The 17,376-nt window shown below is 45.8% G+C and overlaps 1 protein-coding gene across 1 annotated transcript in view; it reads left to right on the forward strand.

Moving 5' to 3' along the window:
• Positions 1 to 557: 557 nt before the first annotated feature.
• The window catches only part of LOC140103764 (pancreatic alpha-amylase-like), a 36,612-nt gene continuing 19,793 nt past the window's right edge, over positions 558 to 17,376 (forward strand). Inside the window, exons 1-2 of the mRNA XM_072126990.1 lie at positions 558 to 783; positions 1,850 to 1,996. Coding sequence (XP_071983091.1) covers positions 616 to 783; positions 1,850 to 1,996 — 315 coding nt within the window. The 5' untranslated portion in view covers positions 558 to 615. The remainder of the gene's footprint in view (positions 784 to 1,849; positions 1,997 to 17,376) is intronic.

The raw sequence follows: 17,376 nt of genomic DNA on the forward strand, positions 1-17,376 counted from the left end.
ACTATGAGAAACATAGTCTGATTAAATAAAGACTGTACTTTTTGGTCCAGGTTGTGTCATCACCTGCCATCCAAGTGAAGCATGGTAGTGGCAGCATCATCCTGAAGCTAAATAGAACGCCAACAACTTCCAGACAGCCTTGCAAGCAGTTTCTTGTACCAGCACTGTATCAGGCACAGGAATGGGAGACGGGTGAGTGTGCCAGGCCACCTGGAAGTTGTTAAAACAGAGCTTCTGTGACCCTGTAAACCAGTATGGGCATGGCTCAGAGGGACCATGGCAAAGGACCCCGGAGCACCGGAGCAGGTAAGTAAAGTCCATTTTTTTTTTTAAAAACCCTCCTTAGACTGGATGCAAATTTTTACAATAGTAGGACAACCCCTTTAAGCATTACATGTCCATACCCTTTAAAGCTTATAGCTGTAGCGTGTATTACATCCAATTCATGCACTTGTCTTATCCAATTTACTGTGCTGCTGCAGTGTTCTCTTCCCTCTCACCTCAGAAACGGAAGCGTGCCTGACATCAGCAGCTCACTAGAGCAGAAGTTGCCTCATCGTCTGCTGCTGCTATAAATAGGCTGGAGACAAGATGCTGGACACATGACTGATCAACATGACCTTGCTGCTGCTGCTTCTGCTGCCAGGGCTCTGCACTGCCCAGTTTAATCCCAATGTAGCTTGTGGGAAAACATCCATTGTTCACTTGTTTGAATGGCGGTGGGAGGACATTGCTGAAGAATGTGAACGTTATCTGGGACCAAATGGGTTTGGGGGTGTTCAGGTAAGGTGCTGTCTAAATGAAACTTATTTAATAATTTGATCAATAAATATATCAGACATCTATCTATCTATGTACTTATCAATCTATAATTCTTTCATGTCTACTGTATATATATTAAAATCAAACAGCCTTTATTGTTCATAGACGTAGAAAGATACAGATCTATAGGGGAGATGAACTCAAAGATATGCAAAGTTAAGGCTACTTGTGCTATAACCTGTGTCAACTTCTGGCACAGGCTATAGCTATTATGCAGGGCAGGGACCCCTGTGCCGGCCCACTTTGTAACCAGGGGTGGCTATCTTCACCCCCCTTAATGCCTACTTGCATGGATGTGGCGTGAGGGGGAAATAGTCACAATTCCTGTCTGTAGGTCAGGAATTGTAACTATTTCATGACTTGTACACCAGAAAACTACAACTACTTTAATAATTCTGCCCCAAAGTGTAGTCTTAGACTGTCTAGTCCAATGGTGGTGAACCTATGGCATGGGTGTCAGAGGTGGCTCTCAAAGGCCTCTCCCAGCACAGAATTGACTCAAGGTATCCTCTTGTAATCCCAGGCTGCCCCGGACTGGCTGTAGTTTGGGCACTCACTCTCTGAAAGGTTCACCATCACCATGGGTTAGCTAATGGCAGGAAATTGTACCAAATATGGTTGCACAGTGATACTACAGCGGTCTGACCTACTTCACATGAAGCCACACATTTCATACAGTTTGTAAAAGTATCTGAAAAGTATTTATGTAACTTTTTGTAGTCTCTCACAACTCCTAGCCTTCTGTATAAGTAACTTGAATGTTACAACATCTTTATACATCTATGCCCCAAAACAAGTATAAAATGTGGGTGTTATAATAGAGCAATAAAACTCATTTTATGACTATCATTAACAACTTTCACCACTCTCCTGGTCATGTAAAAGACCGCAGACTATTTTATATGTTCGCTTGTGGTCCTTTTGAATGTAGGATTTGCTCTCTATCCTAATTTTCTATCCTATGGATGCCTTTACATATGAAGTATTTGCCTTTGAACCTTACATCTATGAACTTTTTCTACTTTAGATTTCACCTCCGAATGAGCATTTGATTGTAACAAATCCTTACAGGCCATGGTGGGAAAGATACCAACCAATCAGCTATAAGATCTGTTCCCGATCTGGTGATGAAGAACAATTCACGGATATGGTCACCAGATGTAACAATGTTGGGGTATTTACCATCTCACTTCCAGTACAGTGTGTAGTAGTTGTGAAATGTTTATCTAATCTATCCCATAATTTATAACACTGGGTCTCCTCAGTTTCTTTTCTTTCTTCTTGATACCATTAGTTGGACAAATGCCAAAATTATGTACCTTCAGCCTCTGGTTAGCAAATATAACTTTGGAATTGTTGTTTATCAATATGAGTTTTCCTCTAATGATTTCTATATTAGAGTTTGGGGAGATCTATCTGTTGCCTATAACAGGGATGAGATGATCGTCTATTTTGAAATTGTATAGACTGTTATAATGATGCTGACATGAGGAGTACGAAAAAGGGAAAAAGTAAGGGCTGACATGAATGAGGAGCCAATTGCTCATGTACATGAGTATTTTTTATCTATTGTGGAGTGCTGTTTGATTTTCATTGGACATAGGAGCTAGTTAGCTAGATAGTAGTAAGAAAAAAGGACGTCAAGGAGACGGCTCCTTGTGTAATACAGTCAAAATAAATATCTATTGATAATTAATGCTTGGGGTGGTGACACGGAAGTGCTGCTCACCTGTGGATAGATATTTTATACCAAATGTTGTCCGGTGAGGAGCAGCCCTTCCCAGTCACTGGTATGGGAATCTAGCAGTATAAGTTAAGGCCAATAAATATCATCTTGTATGTTGCTTCCAGGATCAAAAAATGTTGTCAAGAATGACAATGTTTATTAATGTTTATTAAAATCTATTTAAAATACACTTTTTGAGTATTTATACTCTTTATCAGTTAAAATACCCAAAACATGTGTTTTTAAACCGATTTTAATAAATAGTTTATTCATTCTTGACATCATTTATTGATCCTTGCAGCACAGTACCAGATGATTTCTTATGCATAACATAAAAAGAGACGGAAGGGAGTAGGTGAGCAGAGGACAGGCTAGCCAAAATAAAACGATACAGAATATGGTAACATGACCAGAGAAAACTTAAACCAAATACTATGATATGGGCAAATGGGCAAAACTTCTTATGAGATATGAGTATCCTGCAGCTGTATCTGAATACTGCAAAATATTATAGTAATATTAGTTGTACCCTAAGGCGTTCAAATCGCCAGAGATGAGAATTCACAAGACTACAAACATGGTATGATGATGATATATTCATTAGAAACACTTTCAGCTAAAATATTGACATATGATGACCTTTGCTGGACCTGAATTGAGTAAGAGTAGCTTTGGCAATATCCCATATGTTGCAATGATTCCAGTTAGAGATGAGCGAGCACTAAAATGCTCGGGTACTCGTTATTTGAGACGAACTTTTCCCGATGCTCGAGTGCTCGTCTCGAATAACAAACCCCATTGAAGTCAATGGGAGACTCGAGCATTTTTCAAGGGGACCAAGGCTCTGCACAGGGAAGCTTGGCCAAACACCTGGGAACCTCAGAAAAGGATGGAAACACCACGGAAATGGACAGGAAACAGCAGGGGCAGCATGCATGGATGCCTCTGAGGCTGCATAATCGCACCATTATGCCAAAATTATGGGCAACAGCATGGCCATGACAGAGTGACAGAATGAAGCTAGATAGCATCTAAAACATGCAATAATTGACCCTGACACTATAGGGGACGGCATGCAGAGGCAGCGGCAGCAGGCTAGAGAGTGGCATGGCGACATACCCTAAATGGACTCAGGCTTCAAACCAATGGGTGGCAGAGAGGAACCAAAGGAGGTGAGCAAGAAGCGATCAAATAATATCGGTACATGATAAAAGTTTGCCAGTATATTTTGTGGATTACACAGCAGGGTGGCGACAAAGTTAACATGGAAGCCATGAAAACAACCCAAAATTCTGCCTGACACAGCTCGTTTGATAAGGGGACCATGTATGGAGGCAGTGAACTAGTAGTAGATTAAAGGTGCTGCAGTTAAAACTATGTTAGTTGGATCTTGGCATGGAGCTGGCGCTCCGCTGCCAGGCGAGCTTTCGCCAATCCAAGCCCCTGTCTCTAGGCTACTCCCCAAACAGCACTTCTAAGAACCTTTTGTATAAGATCAAGTGTAGTAGCGTTCTTATAAGTTTAGGATATGCCGGGTGAGGGGAATGTAAACAGATGCGCAAGAAGCGCTGAAATAATATCGGTAAATGATAAAAGTTTGCAAGTATATTTTGTGGATTACACAGCAGGGTGGCGACAAAGTTAACAAGTTTGATGTGGAATGCCCTGTAATAGCTCTTGGGCGGTGTGCCTTTTATCGCCTAGGCTCAGCAGTTTGAGCACCGCCTGCTGTCGCCTAGCGACGGCACTGCTGCTGTGCCTAGAGCTACCGACTGATGGCGCCATGCCCACGGATGGTAATTCGGAGGAGGAGGAGGTGGAGGAGGGTTGGGAGGAGGTATAGTAGGCCTTTGAGACCTGGACCGAGGTAGGCCCCGCAATTCTCTGCGTCGGCAGTATATGACCAGCCCCAGGGTCAGACTCGGTCCCAGCCTGCACCAAGTTAAGTGTAGTAGCGTTCTTATAAGTTTGGGATATGGCGGGTGAGGGGAATGTAAACAGATGCGCAAGAAGCGCATGATGCGCATGGAGCTGGCGCTCCGCTGCCAGGCGAGCTTTCGCCAATCCAAGCCCCTGTCTCTAGGCTACTCCCCAAACAGCACTTCTAAGAACCTTTTGTATAAGATCAAGTGTAGTAGCGTTCTTATAAGTTTAGGATATGCCGGGTGAGGGGAATGTAAACAGATGCGCAAGAAGCGCTGAAATAATATTGGTAAATGATAAAAGTTTGCCAGTATATTTTGTGGATAACACAGCAGGGTGGCGACAAAGTTAACAACTTTGATGTGGAATCCATGAAAACAACCCAAATTTCTGCCTGACACACCTCGTTTGATAAAGGGACGATGTATGGAGGCAGCTATATGGACGACTTTTGGAGGTAGCAATGGAGACAACGTGTGGAGGCTGCTATGGAGACAATTTAATTTGGATAGTGCCTGTATGTGGCAGTCCCAAAAATTTTTCAAACCAGAGGAGCAGGTAGGTGGCCCTCCAGTAAAATGGAATAGATTGAGTGCCTGTATGTGGCAGTCCAAAAAAATTTTCAAACCAGAGGAGCAGGTAGGTGGCCCTCCAGAAAAATTGAATAGATTGAGTGCCTGTATGTGGCAATCCCAAAAATTGTTTAAAACAGAGGACCGGGTAGGTGGCCCTCCAGAAAAATTGAATAGATTGAGTGCCTGTATGTGGCACTCCCAAAAATTGTTTAAAACAGAGGACCGGGTAGGTGGCCCTCCAGAAAAATTAAATGCATAAAGTACTATAGCTAGAGCCAGTGGGCCCTGTCAAAAAATAGCCAGTTTCCTCTGCTTTACTGTACAAAGAGGAGGAGAAGGAGGAAAATGAGGAGGAGGAGGAGTGGATCAATTATTCAGGTTGAGCTTCCTTCACCTGGTGGAGATTGGAAATTATGAGAAATCCAGGCTTTATTCATCTTAATAAGCGTCAGCCTGTCAGCGCTGTCAGTCGACAGGCGTGTACGCTTATCGGTGATGATGCCACCAGCTGCACTGAAAACCCGCTCGGACAAGACGCCAGCGGCAGGGCAGGCAAGAACCTCCAAGGCGTACAGCGCCAGTTCGTGCCACATGTCCAGCTTTGAAACCCAGTAGTTGTAGGGAGCTGTGTGATCATTTAGGACGATGGTATGGTCAGCTACGTACTCCCTCACCATCTTTCTGTAAAGATCAGCCCTACTCTGCCGAGACTGGGGACAGGTGACAGTGTCTTGCTGGGGTGACATAAAGCTGGCAAAAGCCTTGTAAAGCGTACCCTTGCCAGTGCTGGACAAGCTGCCTGCTCGCCTACTCTCCCTCGCTACTTGTCCCGCAGAACTACGCACTCTGCCGCTAGCGCTGTCAGAAGGGAAATACTGTTTCAGCTTGTGCACCAGGGCCTGCTGGTATTCATGCATTCTCACACTCCTTTCCTCTGCAGGGATGAGAGTGGAAAGATTTTGCTTGTACCGTGGGTCCAGGAGAGTGAACACCCAGTAATCGGTGCTGGAATAAATTCTTTGAACGCGAGGGTCACGGGATAGGCAGCCTAGCATGAAATCTGCCATATGCGCCAGAGTACCAACGCGTAAGAATTCACTCCCCTCACTGGCCTGACTGTCCATTTCCTTCTCCTCCAACTCCTCTTCTTCTGCCCATACACGCTGAACAGTGAAGGACTCAACAATGGTCCCCTCTTGTGTCTCGCCAACATTCTCCTCCTCTTCCTCCTCATCCTCCTCCACCTCCACCTCCTCCGATATGCGCTGAGAAACAGACCTGAGGGTGCTTTGGCTATCAACAAGGGAATCTTCTTCCCCCGTCTCTTGTGACGAGCGCAAAGCTTCCGACTTCATGCTGATCAGAGAGTTTTTCAACAGGCCAAGCAGCGGGATGGTGAGGCTGATGATGGCGGCATCGCCACTGACCATCTGTGTTGACTCCTCAAAGTTACTCAGCACCTGACAGATATCAGACATCCACGTCCACTCCTCATTGTAGACTTGAGGAAGCTGACTGACCTGACTACCAGTTCTGGTGGAAGTTGACATCTGGCAGTCTACAATGGCTCGGCGCTGCTGGTAAACTCTGGATAACATGGTCAGTGTTGAATTCCACCTCGTGGGCACGTCGCACAACAGTCAGTGAGCGGGCAGTTGGAGGCGGCGCTGCGCTGCCCTGAGAGTGGCAGCATCTGTGCTGGACTTCCTGAAATGCGCACAGATGCGGCGCACCTTCGTGAGCAAATCAGACAGATTGGGGTATGTCTTGAGGAAACGCTGAACTATCAGATTTAACACATGGGCCAGGCATAGCACATGTGTCAGTCTGCCGAGTTGCAGAGCCGCCACCAGGTTACGGCCGTTGTCACACACAACCATGCCTGGCTTCAGGTTCAGCGGTGCCAGCCACAGATCAGTCTGCGCCGTGATGCCCTGTAATAGCTCTTGGGCGGTGTGCCTTTTATCGCCTAGGCTCAGCAGTTTGAGCACCGCCTGCTGTCGCTTAGCGACGGCACTGCTGCTGTGCCTAGAGCTACCGACTGATGGCGCCGTGCCCACGGATGGTAGTTCGGAGGAGGAGGTGGAGGAGGGGTGGGAGGAGGAGGAGGCATAGTAGGCCTGAAACACCTGGACCGAGGTAGGCCCCGCAATCCTCGGCGTCGGCAGTATATGACCAGCCGCAGGGTCAGACTCGCTCCCAGCCTCCACCAAGTTAACCCAATGTGCCGTCAGCGATATATAGTGGCCCTGCCCGGCAGCACTCGTCCACGTGTCCGTGGTCAGGTGGACCTTGTCAGAAACGGCGTTGGTCAGGGCACGGATTATGTTGTCTGACACGTGCTGGTGCAGGGCTGGGACGGCACATCGGGAAAAGTAGTGGCGGCTGGGGACCGAATACCGAGGGGCGGCCGCCGCCATGAGGTTGCGAAAGGCCTCGGTCTCTACTAGCCTATAGGGCAGCATCTCCAGGCTAAGCAATCTGGAGATGTGCACATTAAGGGCTTGGGCATGCGGGTGGGTTGCACTATATTTGCGTTTCCGCTCCAGCGTCTGGGGTATGGAGAGCTGAACGCTGGTGGATGCTGTGGAGGATCGTGGAGGCGACGATGGGGTTTTTGTGGCAGGGTCCTGGGCAGGGGGCTGACTATCAGCTGACACAGGGGAAGGAGCAGTGGTGTGCACGGCCGGAGGTGAACGGGCTTGTTGCCACTGAGTGGGGTGTTTAGCATTCATATGCCTGCGCATACTGGTGGTAGTTAAGCTAGTAGTGGTGGAACCCCTGCTGAGCCTGGTTTGGCAAATGTTGCACACCACAGTCCGTCGGTCATCCGGTGTTTCCTTAAAGAACCTCCAGACTTCTGAAGATCTAGCCCTCGCCGCAAGAGCCCTCGCCACGGGAGCTTCACTAGTTGACACATTTGGCGCTGATGCACCAACTCTGGCCCTGCCTCTCCGTCTGGCCCCACCACTGCCTCTTCCAACCTGTTCTGGTCGAGGACTCTCCTCCGTCTCAGAAGCACTGTGTTCACCCGGCCTCTCAACCCAGCTTGGGTCTGTCACCTCATCATCCTCCGATCCCTCAGTCTGCTCCCCCCTCGGACTTCCTGCCCTGACAACAACTTCCCCACTGTCTGACAACCGTGTCTCCTCATCGTCGGACACCTCTTTACACACTTCCACTACGTCAAGAAGGTCATCATCACCCACAGACTGTGACTGGTGGAAAACCTGGGCATCGGAAAATTGCTCAGCAGCAACCGGACAAGTGGTTTGTGACTGTGGGAAGGGTCCAGAAAACAGTTCCTCAGAGTATGCCGGTTCAAATGCCAAATTTTCCTGGGAGGGGGCAGACTGGGGGGGAGGAGGCTGAGGTGCAGGAGCTGGAGGAGTGGCGATTTCGGTGACATGGGTGGACTGCGTGGAAGACTGACTGGTGGACAAATTGCTCGAAGCATTGTCAGCAATCCACGACATCACCTGTTCGCACTGTTCTGGCCTCAACAGTGCTCTACCACGAGTCCCAGTAACTTCAGACATGAACCTAGGGAGTGTAGCTCTGCGGCATTCCCCTGCTCCCTCATAAGCAGGTGGTGTCTCACCCCGGCCAGGACCACGGCCTCTGACCCCTGCAGTAGTTGGACGCCCACGTCCCCGCCCTCGTCCTCTACCCCTAGCCCTCGGGTTAAACATTTTTAAAATGAGAGTTATAGCTTTAATTTTTTTTAAACTTTTTTTTGTGTTTTTTTTTTTTTTTTGTGTTTTTGAGTTTTTAAAACCAAACGATGCTATCCTATTGCTATGGCTATTTTCTAGCCAAGTATGAAAGCACACTACTATGCCAGATGAGATGACACTGAGTTATTAAACAAAATAAACGTAAAATAAAAAAGGACAAATGGCAGACTGTGCCTAATTGAAATCCAACCCCTACTAAATTTTCCCACTTCGGTCTTTGCAATGGATATGTGCGTCACTAAGCGCAAAACACAGCGGTCGCAAGTCTCACTACAAATTGCTCACAATTGGCTAGTAGATGCACTGCAGCAAGTACAGCCACCAGCAGATCAACCAGAAATCAAATATATAACGCTACTGTAGGCGTAAGTAAGCCGTTTGGATTCTCCTATGGCTATTTTCTAGCCAAGTATGAAAGCACACTACTATGCCAGATGAGATGACGCTGAGTTATTAAACAAAATAAACGTAAAATAAAAAAGGACAAATGGCAGACTGTGCCTAATTGAAATCCAACCCCTACTAAATTTTCCCACTTCGGTCTTTGCAATGGATATGTGCGTCACTAAGCGCAAAACACAGCGGTCGCAAGTCTCACTACAAATTGCTCACAATTGGCTAGTAGATGCACTGCAGCAAGTACAGCCACCAGCAGATCAACCAGAAATCAAATATATAACGCTACTGTAGGCGTAAGTAAGCCGTTTGGATTCTCCTATGGCTATTTTCTAGCCAAGTATGAAAGCACACTACTATGCCAGATGAGATGACGCTGAGTTATTAAACAAAATAAACGTAAAATAAAAAAGGACAAATGGCAGACTGTGCCTAATTGAAATCCAACCCCTACTAAATTTTCCCACTTCGGTCTTTGCAATGGATATGTGCGTCACTAAGCGCAAAACACAGCGGTCGCAAGTCTCACTACAAATTGCTCACAATTGGCTAGTAGATGCACTGCAGCAAGTACAGCCACCAGCAGATCAACCAGAAATCAAATATATAACGCTACTGTAGGCGTAAGTAAGCCGTTTGGATTCTCCTATGGCTATTTTCTAGCCAAGTATGAAAGCACACTACTATGCCAGATGAGATGACGCTGAGTTATTAATCAAAATAAACGTAAAATAAAAAAGGACAAATGGCAGACTGTGCCTAATTGAAATCCAACCCCTACTAAATTTTCCCACTTCGGTCTTTGCAATGGATATGTGCGTCACTAAGCGCAAAACACAGCAGTCGCAAGTCTCACTACAAATTGCTCACAATTGGCTAGTAGATGCACTGCAGCAAGTACAGCCACCAGCAGATCAACCAGAAATCAAATATATAACGCTACTGTAGGCGTAAGTAAGCCGTTTGGATTCTCCTATGGCTATTTTCTAGCCAAGTATGAAAGCACACTACTATGCCAGATGAGATGACGCTGAGTTATTAAACAAAATAAACGTAAAATAAAAAAGGACAAATGGCAGACTGTGCCTAATTGAAATCCAACCCCTACTAAATTTTCCCACTTTGGTGTTTGAGGTGGATATGTGTGCCACTAAGAGCTAAACACAACGGTAGCAAGTCCCCCTGCTAATTCCTCACAAAATGGTACTAGATGCAAATAAAAAAAAAAAAAAGTGGAACGTTATTGTAGCCCTAAGAAGGGCTGTTGGGTTCTTGGAGAATCACTCCTGCCTAACACTATTCTAATAGAACAGCCTAACGCTTTCCCTGACCAGCAGCAGCTCTCTCCCTAGCGGCATCCAGACACAGAATGATCCGAGCAGCGCGGGCAGCGGCTAGTCTATCCCAGGGTCACCTGATCTGGCCAGCCAACCACTGCTATCGACGTGTAAGGGTACCACGTCATGCTGGGTGGAGTGCAGAGTCTCCTGGCTTGTGATTGGCTCTGTTTCTGGCCGCCAAAAAGCAAAACGGCGGGAGCTGCCATTTTCTCGAGCGGGCGAAGTATTCGTCCGAGCAACGAGCAGTTTCGAGTACGCTAATGCTCGAACGAGCATCAAGCTCGGACGAGCATGTTCGCTCATCTCTAATTCCAGTAAAGAATTACTTTCTTACATGTATTTATCTGTATTTTCTATTACAAAGTACACGTTTTATTGAGTCTATTTCTTTCGAGATCACGTCACTTTCAGCTTTTCCAATTCCATTTTTTGCTTCCCACATTTTAAAAGCCAATGCCAAAACCGTGATGGGTAGAAGAGGACCTGCATTTCCCACCCTCAGCTTATACTCACGTCAATAGGTTTTTCCAGTTTTTTGTATTAAAATTAGGGGTCTCGGCTTATACTCGAGTATATACTGTATGTTATACCATTTCCTTGGGTTTTGTTTTGAGATTTCTGTACAAAATGGTTTAAGTTGTATAAAATTAGAATATGTTGCAAAATGTATGTGTAGATAGGGCCAAAAAGTCTCAAATCCTGCGTCTGGCATGATGCAATCAGGGCCGGCTCCAGGTTTCAGTAGACCCCTGGGCGACAGAACCTCAGGGGGACCCTTTGCAGTGAACCCATGTGGCAGCATTTAAAATTCAGAAATCTCCTGTTACCTAAATTATTCCCTAATTTATCATCCCAAACAGCTGTATCACGGTCAGGGCAGTTTTGAGGTCATTTAACCAACAGGACAAGCCTAAATCTTTGTGCCCCTCTGCCAAGTAATAAAACTGAAGCTTCAACTCAGCTGCTGCGGAACCTCATAATACACCCCTCAGCTGCTGCGGAACCTCATAATACAGCCCTCAGCTGCTGCGGAACCTCATAATACACCCCTCAACTGCTGCGGAACCTCATAATACACCCCTCAGCTGCTGCGGAACCTCATAATACACCCTTCAGGTGCTACAGAACCTCATAATACACCCTTCAGCTGCTGCGGAACCTCATAATACACCCTTCAGGTGCTGCAGAACCTCATAATACACCATTCAGGTGCTGCAGAACCTCATAACACACCCTTCAGCTCCTGCGGAACATTATAATACACCCTTCAGCTGCTGCGGAACCTCATAATACACCCCTCAGCTGCTGCGGAACCTCATAATACACCCCTCAGCTGCTGCTGAACCTCATAATACACCCCTCAGCTGCTGCGGAACCTCATAATACAGATCACTGCTGCTGCCTAACATCATAATACACACTTCAGCTGCTGCGGAACCTCCTAATACACAACTTTGCTGCTGCAGAATCACATAATACACATCACTGCTGAAACAGAAGCCTCTCTCCTACTCATGTACATACAAACCAACAGGCAGTCATACATGCAGCAAGACACATATACAGGCAGTCACACATGCAGGCAAGTATAGCTACATGCAGACAGATACATGCAGACCAGCATTGAGGCAAACACACACACTGACAGACAGATACATGAAAACAGATACACATGCAGGGAAACACATCATCACACATAGCATACACTCACCATATGGATCAGTAATACACAGCCATACATGTGACATACCATTACACCCTATGGTGTCTGCAGCAGCCCTGGTATCACACTGAGGAGTCTTCAGGCTTCTCCTCCTCCTCCATCTCTTCGTCCCGATCTCTAAGAGGCCAGACTTCTGCTATACTGCAGCTCCGTGTGAAGAGGAGATTGGGGAAGGGTGGGTTAACCCATTATGTGCTGTATCTCACAGGCTGCTCAGCAGCCTCTAACTGTCCTGTGCCTTGTCCGAGTGAGGGAGGAACAGTGCAGGGCACAGGACACTTCCTCAGTCAAAACAGGAAGTGAAGATGTGCACAGCGTGTGTGGGCCCCCGGCAGCTCTCTGGGCCCCGGCACTTGCCCAGGTATGCCGGGTGCTGAAGCCGGGCCTGGCTGCAATAGATGAAAATGATTTTTTTCCAATATACATGTATTATTTTATTGTAGTTGTTTGCCTGGTAACATCCTGCCTCAGCTCCTCTCTCTTCACCCCTCATTCTTGTTGCTAAGAACAATCCGTAACATGAAACAGGCAGAGGACTGCAGGGTCAGTAAAGGATAGAGGTGAGGCTCTGCTCAGTGATTACAGGAAGCAGTTACTTCATGGCTGGTCTCTCCTGTCTTCAGTCTGCCCATCATGTTCCCACACACAGTGCACAGATTATCATCCATAAGCCTGCTCTGCAAACCTCCTCATCTTTCCACAAGGTTATAGTTGGGTTAGTGTTACTGTTTGTGCTCTGTCTTCTTCGTTCTCTGTACTTCCCCACTGGTCTGGGAAGAGGGGAGAGTGATGGCATCTGCTGTACAGCCTTGCTGACACATCCTAATTGGTGGTGTATATAGTAGTCAAAAATATGCATTAGATTCTAGGTCCATCTGTTTAACAGTTCAGAGGTGTATATATACTATAGATCAAAAATAGAGAACAACACTTTCCTTATATAATCGCGTATAAGCCGAGTTTTTCAGCACAAAAATTGTGCTGAAAACCCCTTACTCGGCTTTTACTCGAGTCTATAAACAATAGTGTAGTCACTAGAGATGAGCGAGCACTAAAATGCTCGGGTACTCGTTATTCGAGACGAACTTTTCCCGATGCTCGAGTGCTCGTCTCGAATAACGAGCCCCATTGAAGTCAATGGGAGACTCGAGCATTTTTCAAGGGGACCAAGGCTCTGCACAGAGAAGCTTGGCCAAACACCTGGGAACCTCAGAAAAGGATGGAAACACCACGGAAATGGACAGGAAACAGCAGGGGCAGCATGCATGGATGCCTCTGAGGCTGCTTAATCGCACCATTATGCCAAAATTATGGGCAACAGCATGGCCATGACAGAGTGACAGAATGAAGCTAGATAGCATCTAAAACATCCAATAATTGACCCTGACACTATAGGGGACGGCATGCAGAGGCAGCGGCAGCAGGCTAGAGAGTGTCATGGCGACATACCCTAAATGGACTCAGGCTTCAAACCAATAGGTGGCAGAGAGGAACCAAAGGAGGTGAGCAAGAAGCGATCAAATAATATCGATACATGATAAAAGTTTGCCAGTATATTTTGTGGATTACACAGCAGGGTGGCGACAAAGTTAACATGGAAGCCATGAAAACAACCCAAAATTCTGCCTGACACAGCTCGTTTGATAAGGGGACCATGTATGGAGGCAGTGAACTAGTAGTAGATTAAAGGTGCTGCAGTTAAAACTATGTTAGTTGGATCTTGGCATGGATCAAGCCCCTGTCTCTAGGCTACTCCCCAAACAGCACTTCTAAGAACCTTTTGTATAAGATCAAGTGTAGTAGCGTTCTTATAAGTTTGGGATATGGCGGGTGAGGGGAATGTAAACAGATGTGCAAGAAGCGCTGAAATAATATCGGTAAATGATAAAAGTTTGCCAGTATATTTTGGGGATTACACAGCAGGGTGGCGACAAAGTTAACAAGTTTGATGTGGAATAATAATAATAATAATACTTTATTATCCCAGAAGGGCATTTAAAGTGTCACCTCAGCAATACATAAAATTGACAAGACATCACATATATAAAAAACTCACATAAAAAGAACACATATACAATAAGACAGAGTAAAAGCACCAATACACATAAGTAAATAATTAGTTAAATAGATTATAAAAGTAATAAAATGGAACCCATATTTCCAATAATCTTAGTTTCTAAAACATTCCTATTTTACCCCTAATTGCGATATTTGATAGCTCGAGAGCGGCTGGTATAAACGTCTTTTTAAATCTCTCCGACCTGCAGCGCAAAAGAATAAAACGGGAGCTAAAACCACTGACCTGTGCCTGCAGCACGCCATGCATTGGATGGTCACTATTATTTCTAATTTTTTCCAATTTCCTTATTATCCCGCACTGTACAAGTTTTTCCCATCGATCAAATTGCAAACCTACTATCGAGGAGGCTTTCTTAATTATTTTATCCATCTTTTGACAGTCCCTACTAGAAATACAGTTGCCCCAAGCCACTAGGGCAAATGCAAATGCGCTCACCATAACCGTATTATAGAAACCGACCAACATAGTCCTCGGGATGTCAAATGCTCTTAGTCTGCGTAAGAAGAATAGATTACTATTAGCACGTCTAGAGACCTTATCAATATGCTCATGCCAGCTTAATTTATTGTCAATAATTACGCCCAAATATTTATAGCTACCAACCTGCTCCACTTCCGTCCCTGCTATAATGAGCGGTTTGGGCATAACGCCCCTTTTCCTTGAAAAATCTATAACCAATTCTTTCGTCTTATTTACATTTAATACGAGACCATTTGAGCTGCACCATTCAGTAAAAGTATTCACTGACTCTCGATATTCACTATCATCCCCCTCTGTGATACAGCCCACCATTACCGAATCATCCGAGTATTTCTGTAAAAAACAGGCCGGATCATTTTTCCTAAAATCCGAGGTGTATAGAATAAACAAGAAGGGAGCTAACACAGTACCCTGGGGGGCCCCCGTACTGCACACCACCTCATCAGACCATATGTCACCCAACCTAACCCTCTGTGGTCTGCAGCGCAGATAAGTCATCAGCCATTTGATCATAGTTGGTTCTATCTGCATAAGCTGCAGCTTCGATTCTAGCAATGCTGGAATGATCGTATTAAATGCGCTGCTAAAATCAAAAAAAGTCAAACGAACTTCTGTTTTGGGGGATTCAAGATGAGCACATACTCTATGTAACAGATTAATTAATGCATCATCTACCCCCAGCCCACACCGATATGCAAATTGTAGTGGGTCTACAAAATCCTTCACTACACTGGATAAGTGCCGCATAACCAGTCTTTCTAAGATTTTCATGACCACCGGGGTCAGCGCTATTGGTCTGTAATCGTTTAACGTTTTCGGTCGAGGAACTTTATTCACAGGAACTATGACCGAAGTTTTCCATAAAGTTGGCACTATTCCACATTGTAGGCTCATATTAAATAAATATGTAAAAACCTCACCTAGCTCTCTGCAACACGTTTTCAAGACCCTATTATCCAACATGTCTGGGCCTCCAGCTTTACTAGATTTTATACGTCCTAATTCTAGTACCACATCCTCAACTTTAATCGGTGGCATCATCTCCTGTTTTCCTTCCTCGTAGTGTTCCCCCACCATGTTTAAATTTACACCATCCCGTACAGTACTTCCTAACACTATGGAATTACTCATATCATCAAAACGATTAAAGAAATTATTCAATTCGTTTGCCTTCTCTATATCCCCTTCTGCCCCCTCAGTTCGTGTTGGTATACCGGTGATTAGTTTTAGACCCTTCCAGACTTTCTTCGTTTTCTGCTCAGACAGCTTATTTTCTAATCTCTTTTAGAATGCCCTGTAATAGCTCTTGGGCGGTGTGCCTTTTATCGCCTAGGCTCAGCAGTTTGAGCACCGCCTGCTGTCGCTTAGCGACGGCACTGCTGCTGTGCCTAGAGCTACCGACTGATGGCGCCATGGCCACGGATGGTAATTCGGAGGAGGAGGAGGTGGAGGAGGGGTGGGAGGAGGAGGAGGTATAGTAGGCCTTTGAGACCTGGACCGAGGTAGGCCCCGCAATCCTTGGCGTCGGCAGTATATGACCAGCCCCAGGGTCAGACTCGGTCCCAGCCTGCACCAAGTTAAGTGTAGTAGCGTTCTTATAAGTTTGGGATATGGCGGATGAGGGGAATGTAAACAGATGCGCAAGAAGCGCTGAAATAATATCCCTAAATGGTAAAAGTTTGCCAGTATATTTTGTGGATAACACAGCAGGGTGGCGACAAAGTTAACAACTTTGATGTGGAATCCATGAAAACAACCCAAATTTCTGCCTGACACACCTCGTTTGATAAGGGGACAATGTATGGAGGCAGCTATATGGACGACTTTTGGAGGTAGCAATGGAGACAACGTGTGGAGGCTGCTATGGAGACAATTTAATTTGGATAGTGCCTGTATGTGGCAGTCCAAAAAAGTTTTCAGACCAGAGGAGCAGGTAGGTGGCCCTCCAGAAAAATGGAATAGATTGAGTGCCTGTATGTGGCAGTCCAAAAAAGTTTTCAAACCAGAGGAGCAGGTAGGTGGCCCTCCAGAAAAATGAAATAGATTGAGTGCCTGTATGTGGCAGTCCAAAAAAGTTTTCAAACCAGAGGAGCAGGTAGGTGGCCCTCCAGAAAAATGAAATAGATTGAGTGCCTGTATGTGGCAGTCCAAAAAAGTTTTCAAACCAGAGGAGCAGGTAGGTGGCCCTCCAGAAAAATTGAATAGATTGAGTGCCTGTATGTGGCACTCCCAAAAATTGTTTAAAACAGAGGACCGGGTAGGTGGCCCTCCAGAAAAATTAAATGCATAAAGTACTATAGCTAGAGCCAGTGGGCCCTGTCAAATAATAGCCAGTTTCCTCTGCTTTAGTGTACAAAGAGGAGGAGAAGGAGGAAAATGAGGAGGAGGAGGAGTGCATAAATTATTCAGGTTGAGCTTCCTTCACCTGGTGGAGATTGGAAATTATGAGAAATCCAGGCTTTATTCATCTTAATAAGCATCAGCCTGTCAGCGCTGTCAGTCGACAGGCGTGTATGCTTATCGGTGATGATGCCACCAGCTGCACTGAAAACCCGCTCAGACAAGACGCTAGCG

This window comes from Engystomops pustulosus, chromosome 10, assembly GCF_040894005.1.
Source record: "Engystomops pustulosus chromosome 10, aEngPut4.maternal, whole genome shotgun sequence".
Lineage (NCBI taxonomy): Eukaryota > Metazoa > Chordata > Amphibia > Anura > Leptodactylidae > Engystomops > Engystomops pustulosus.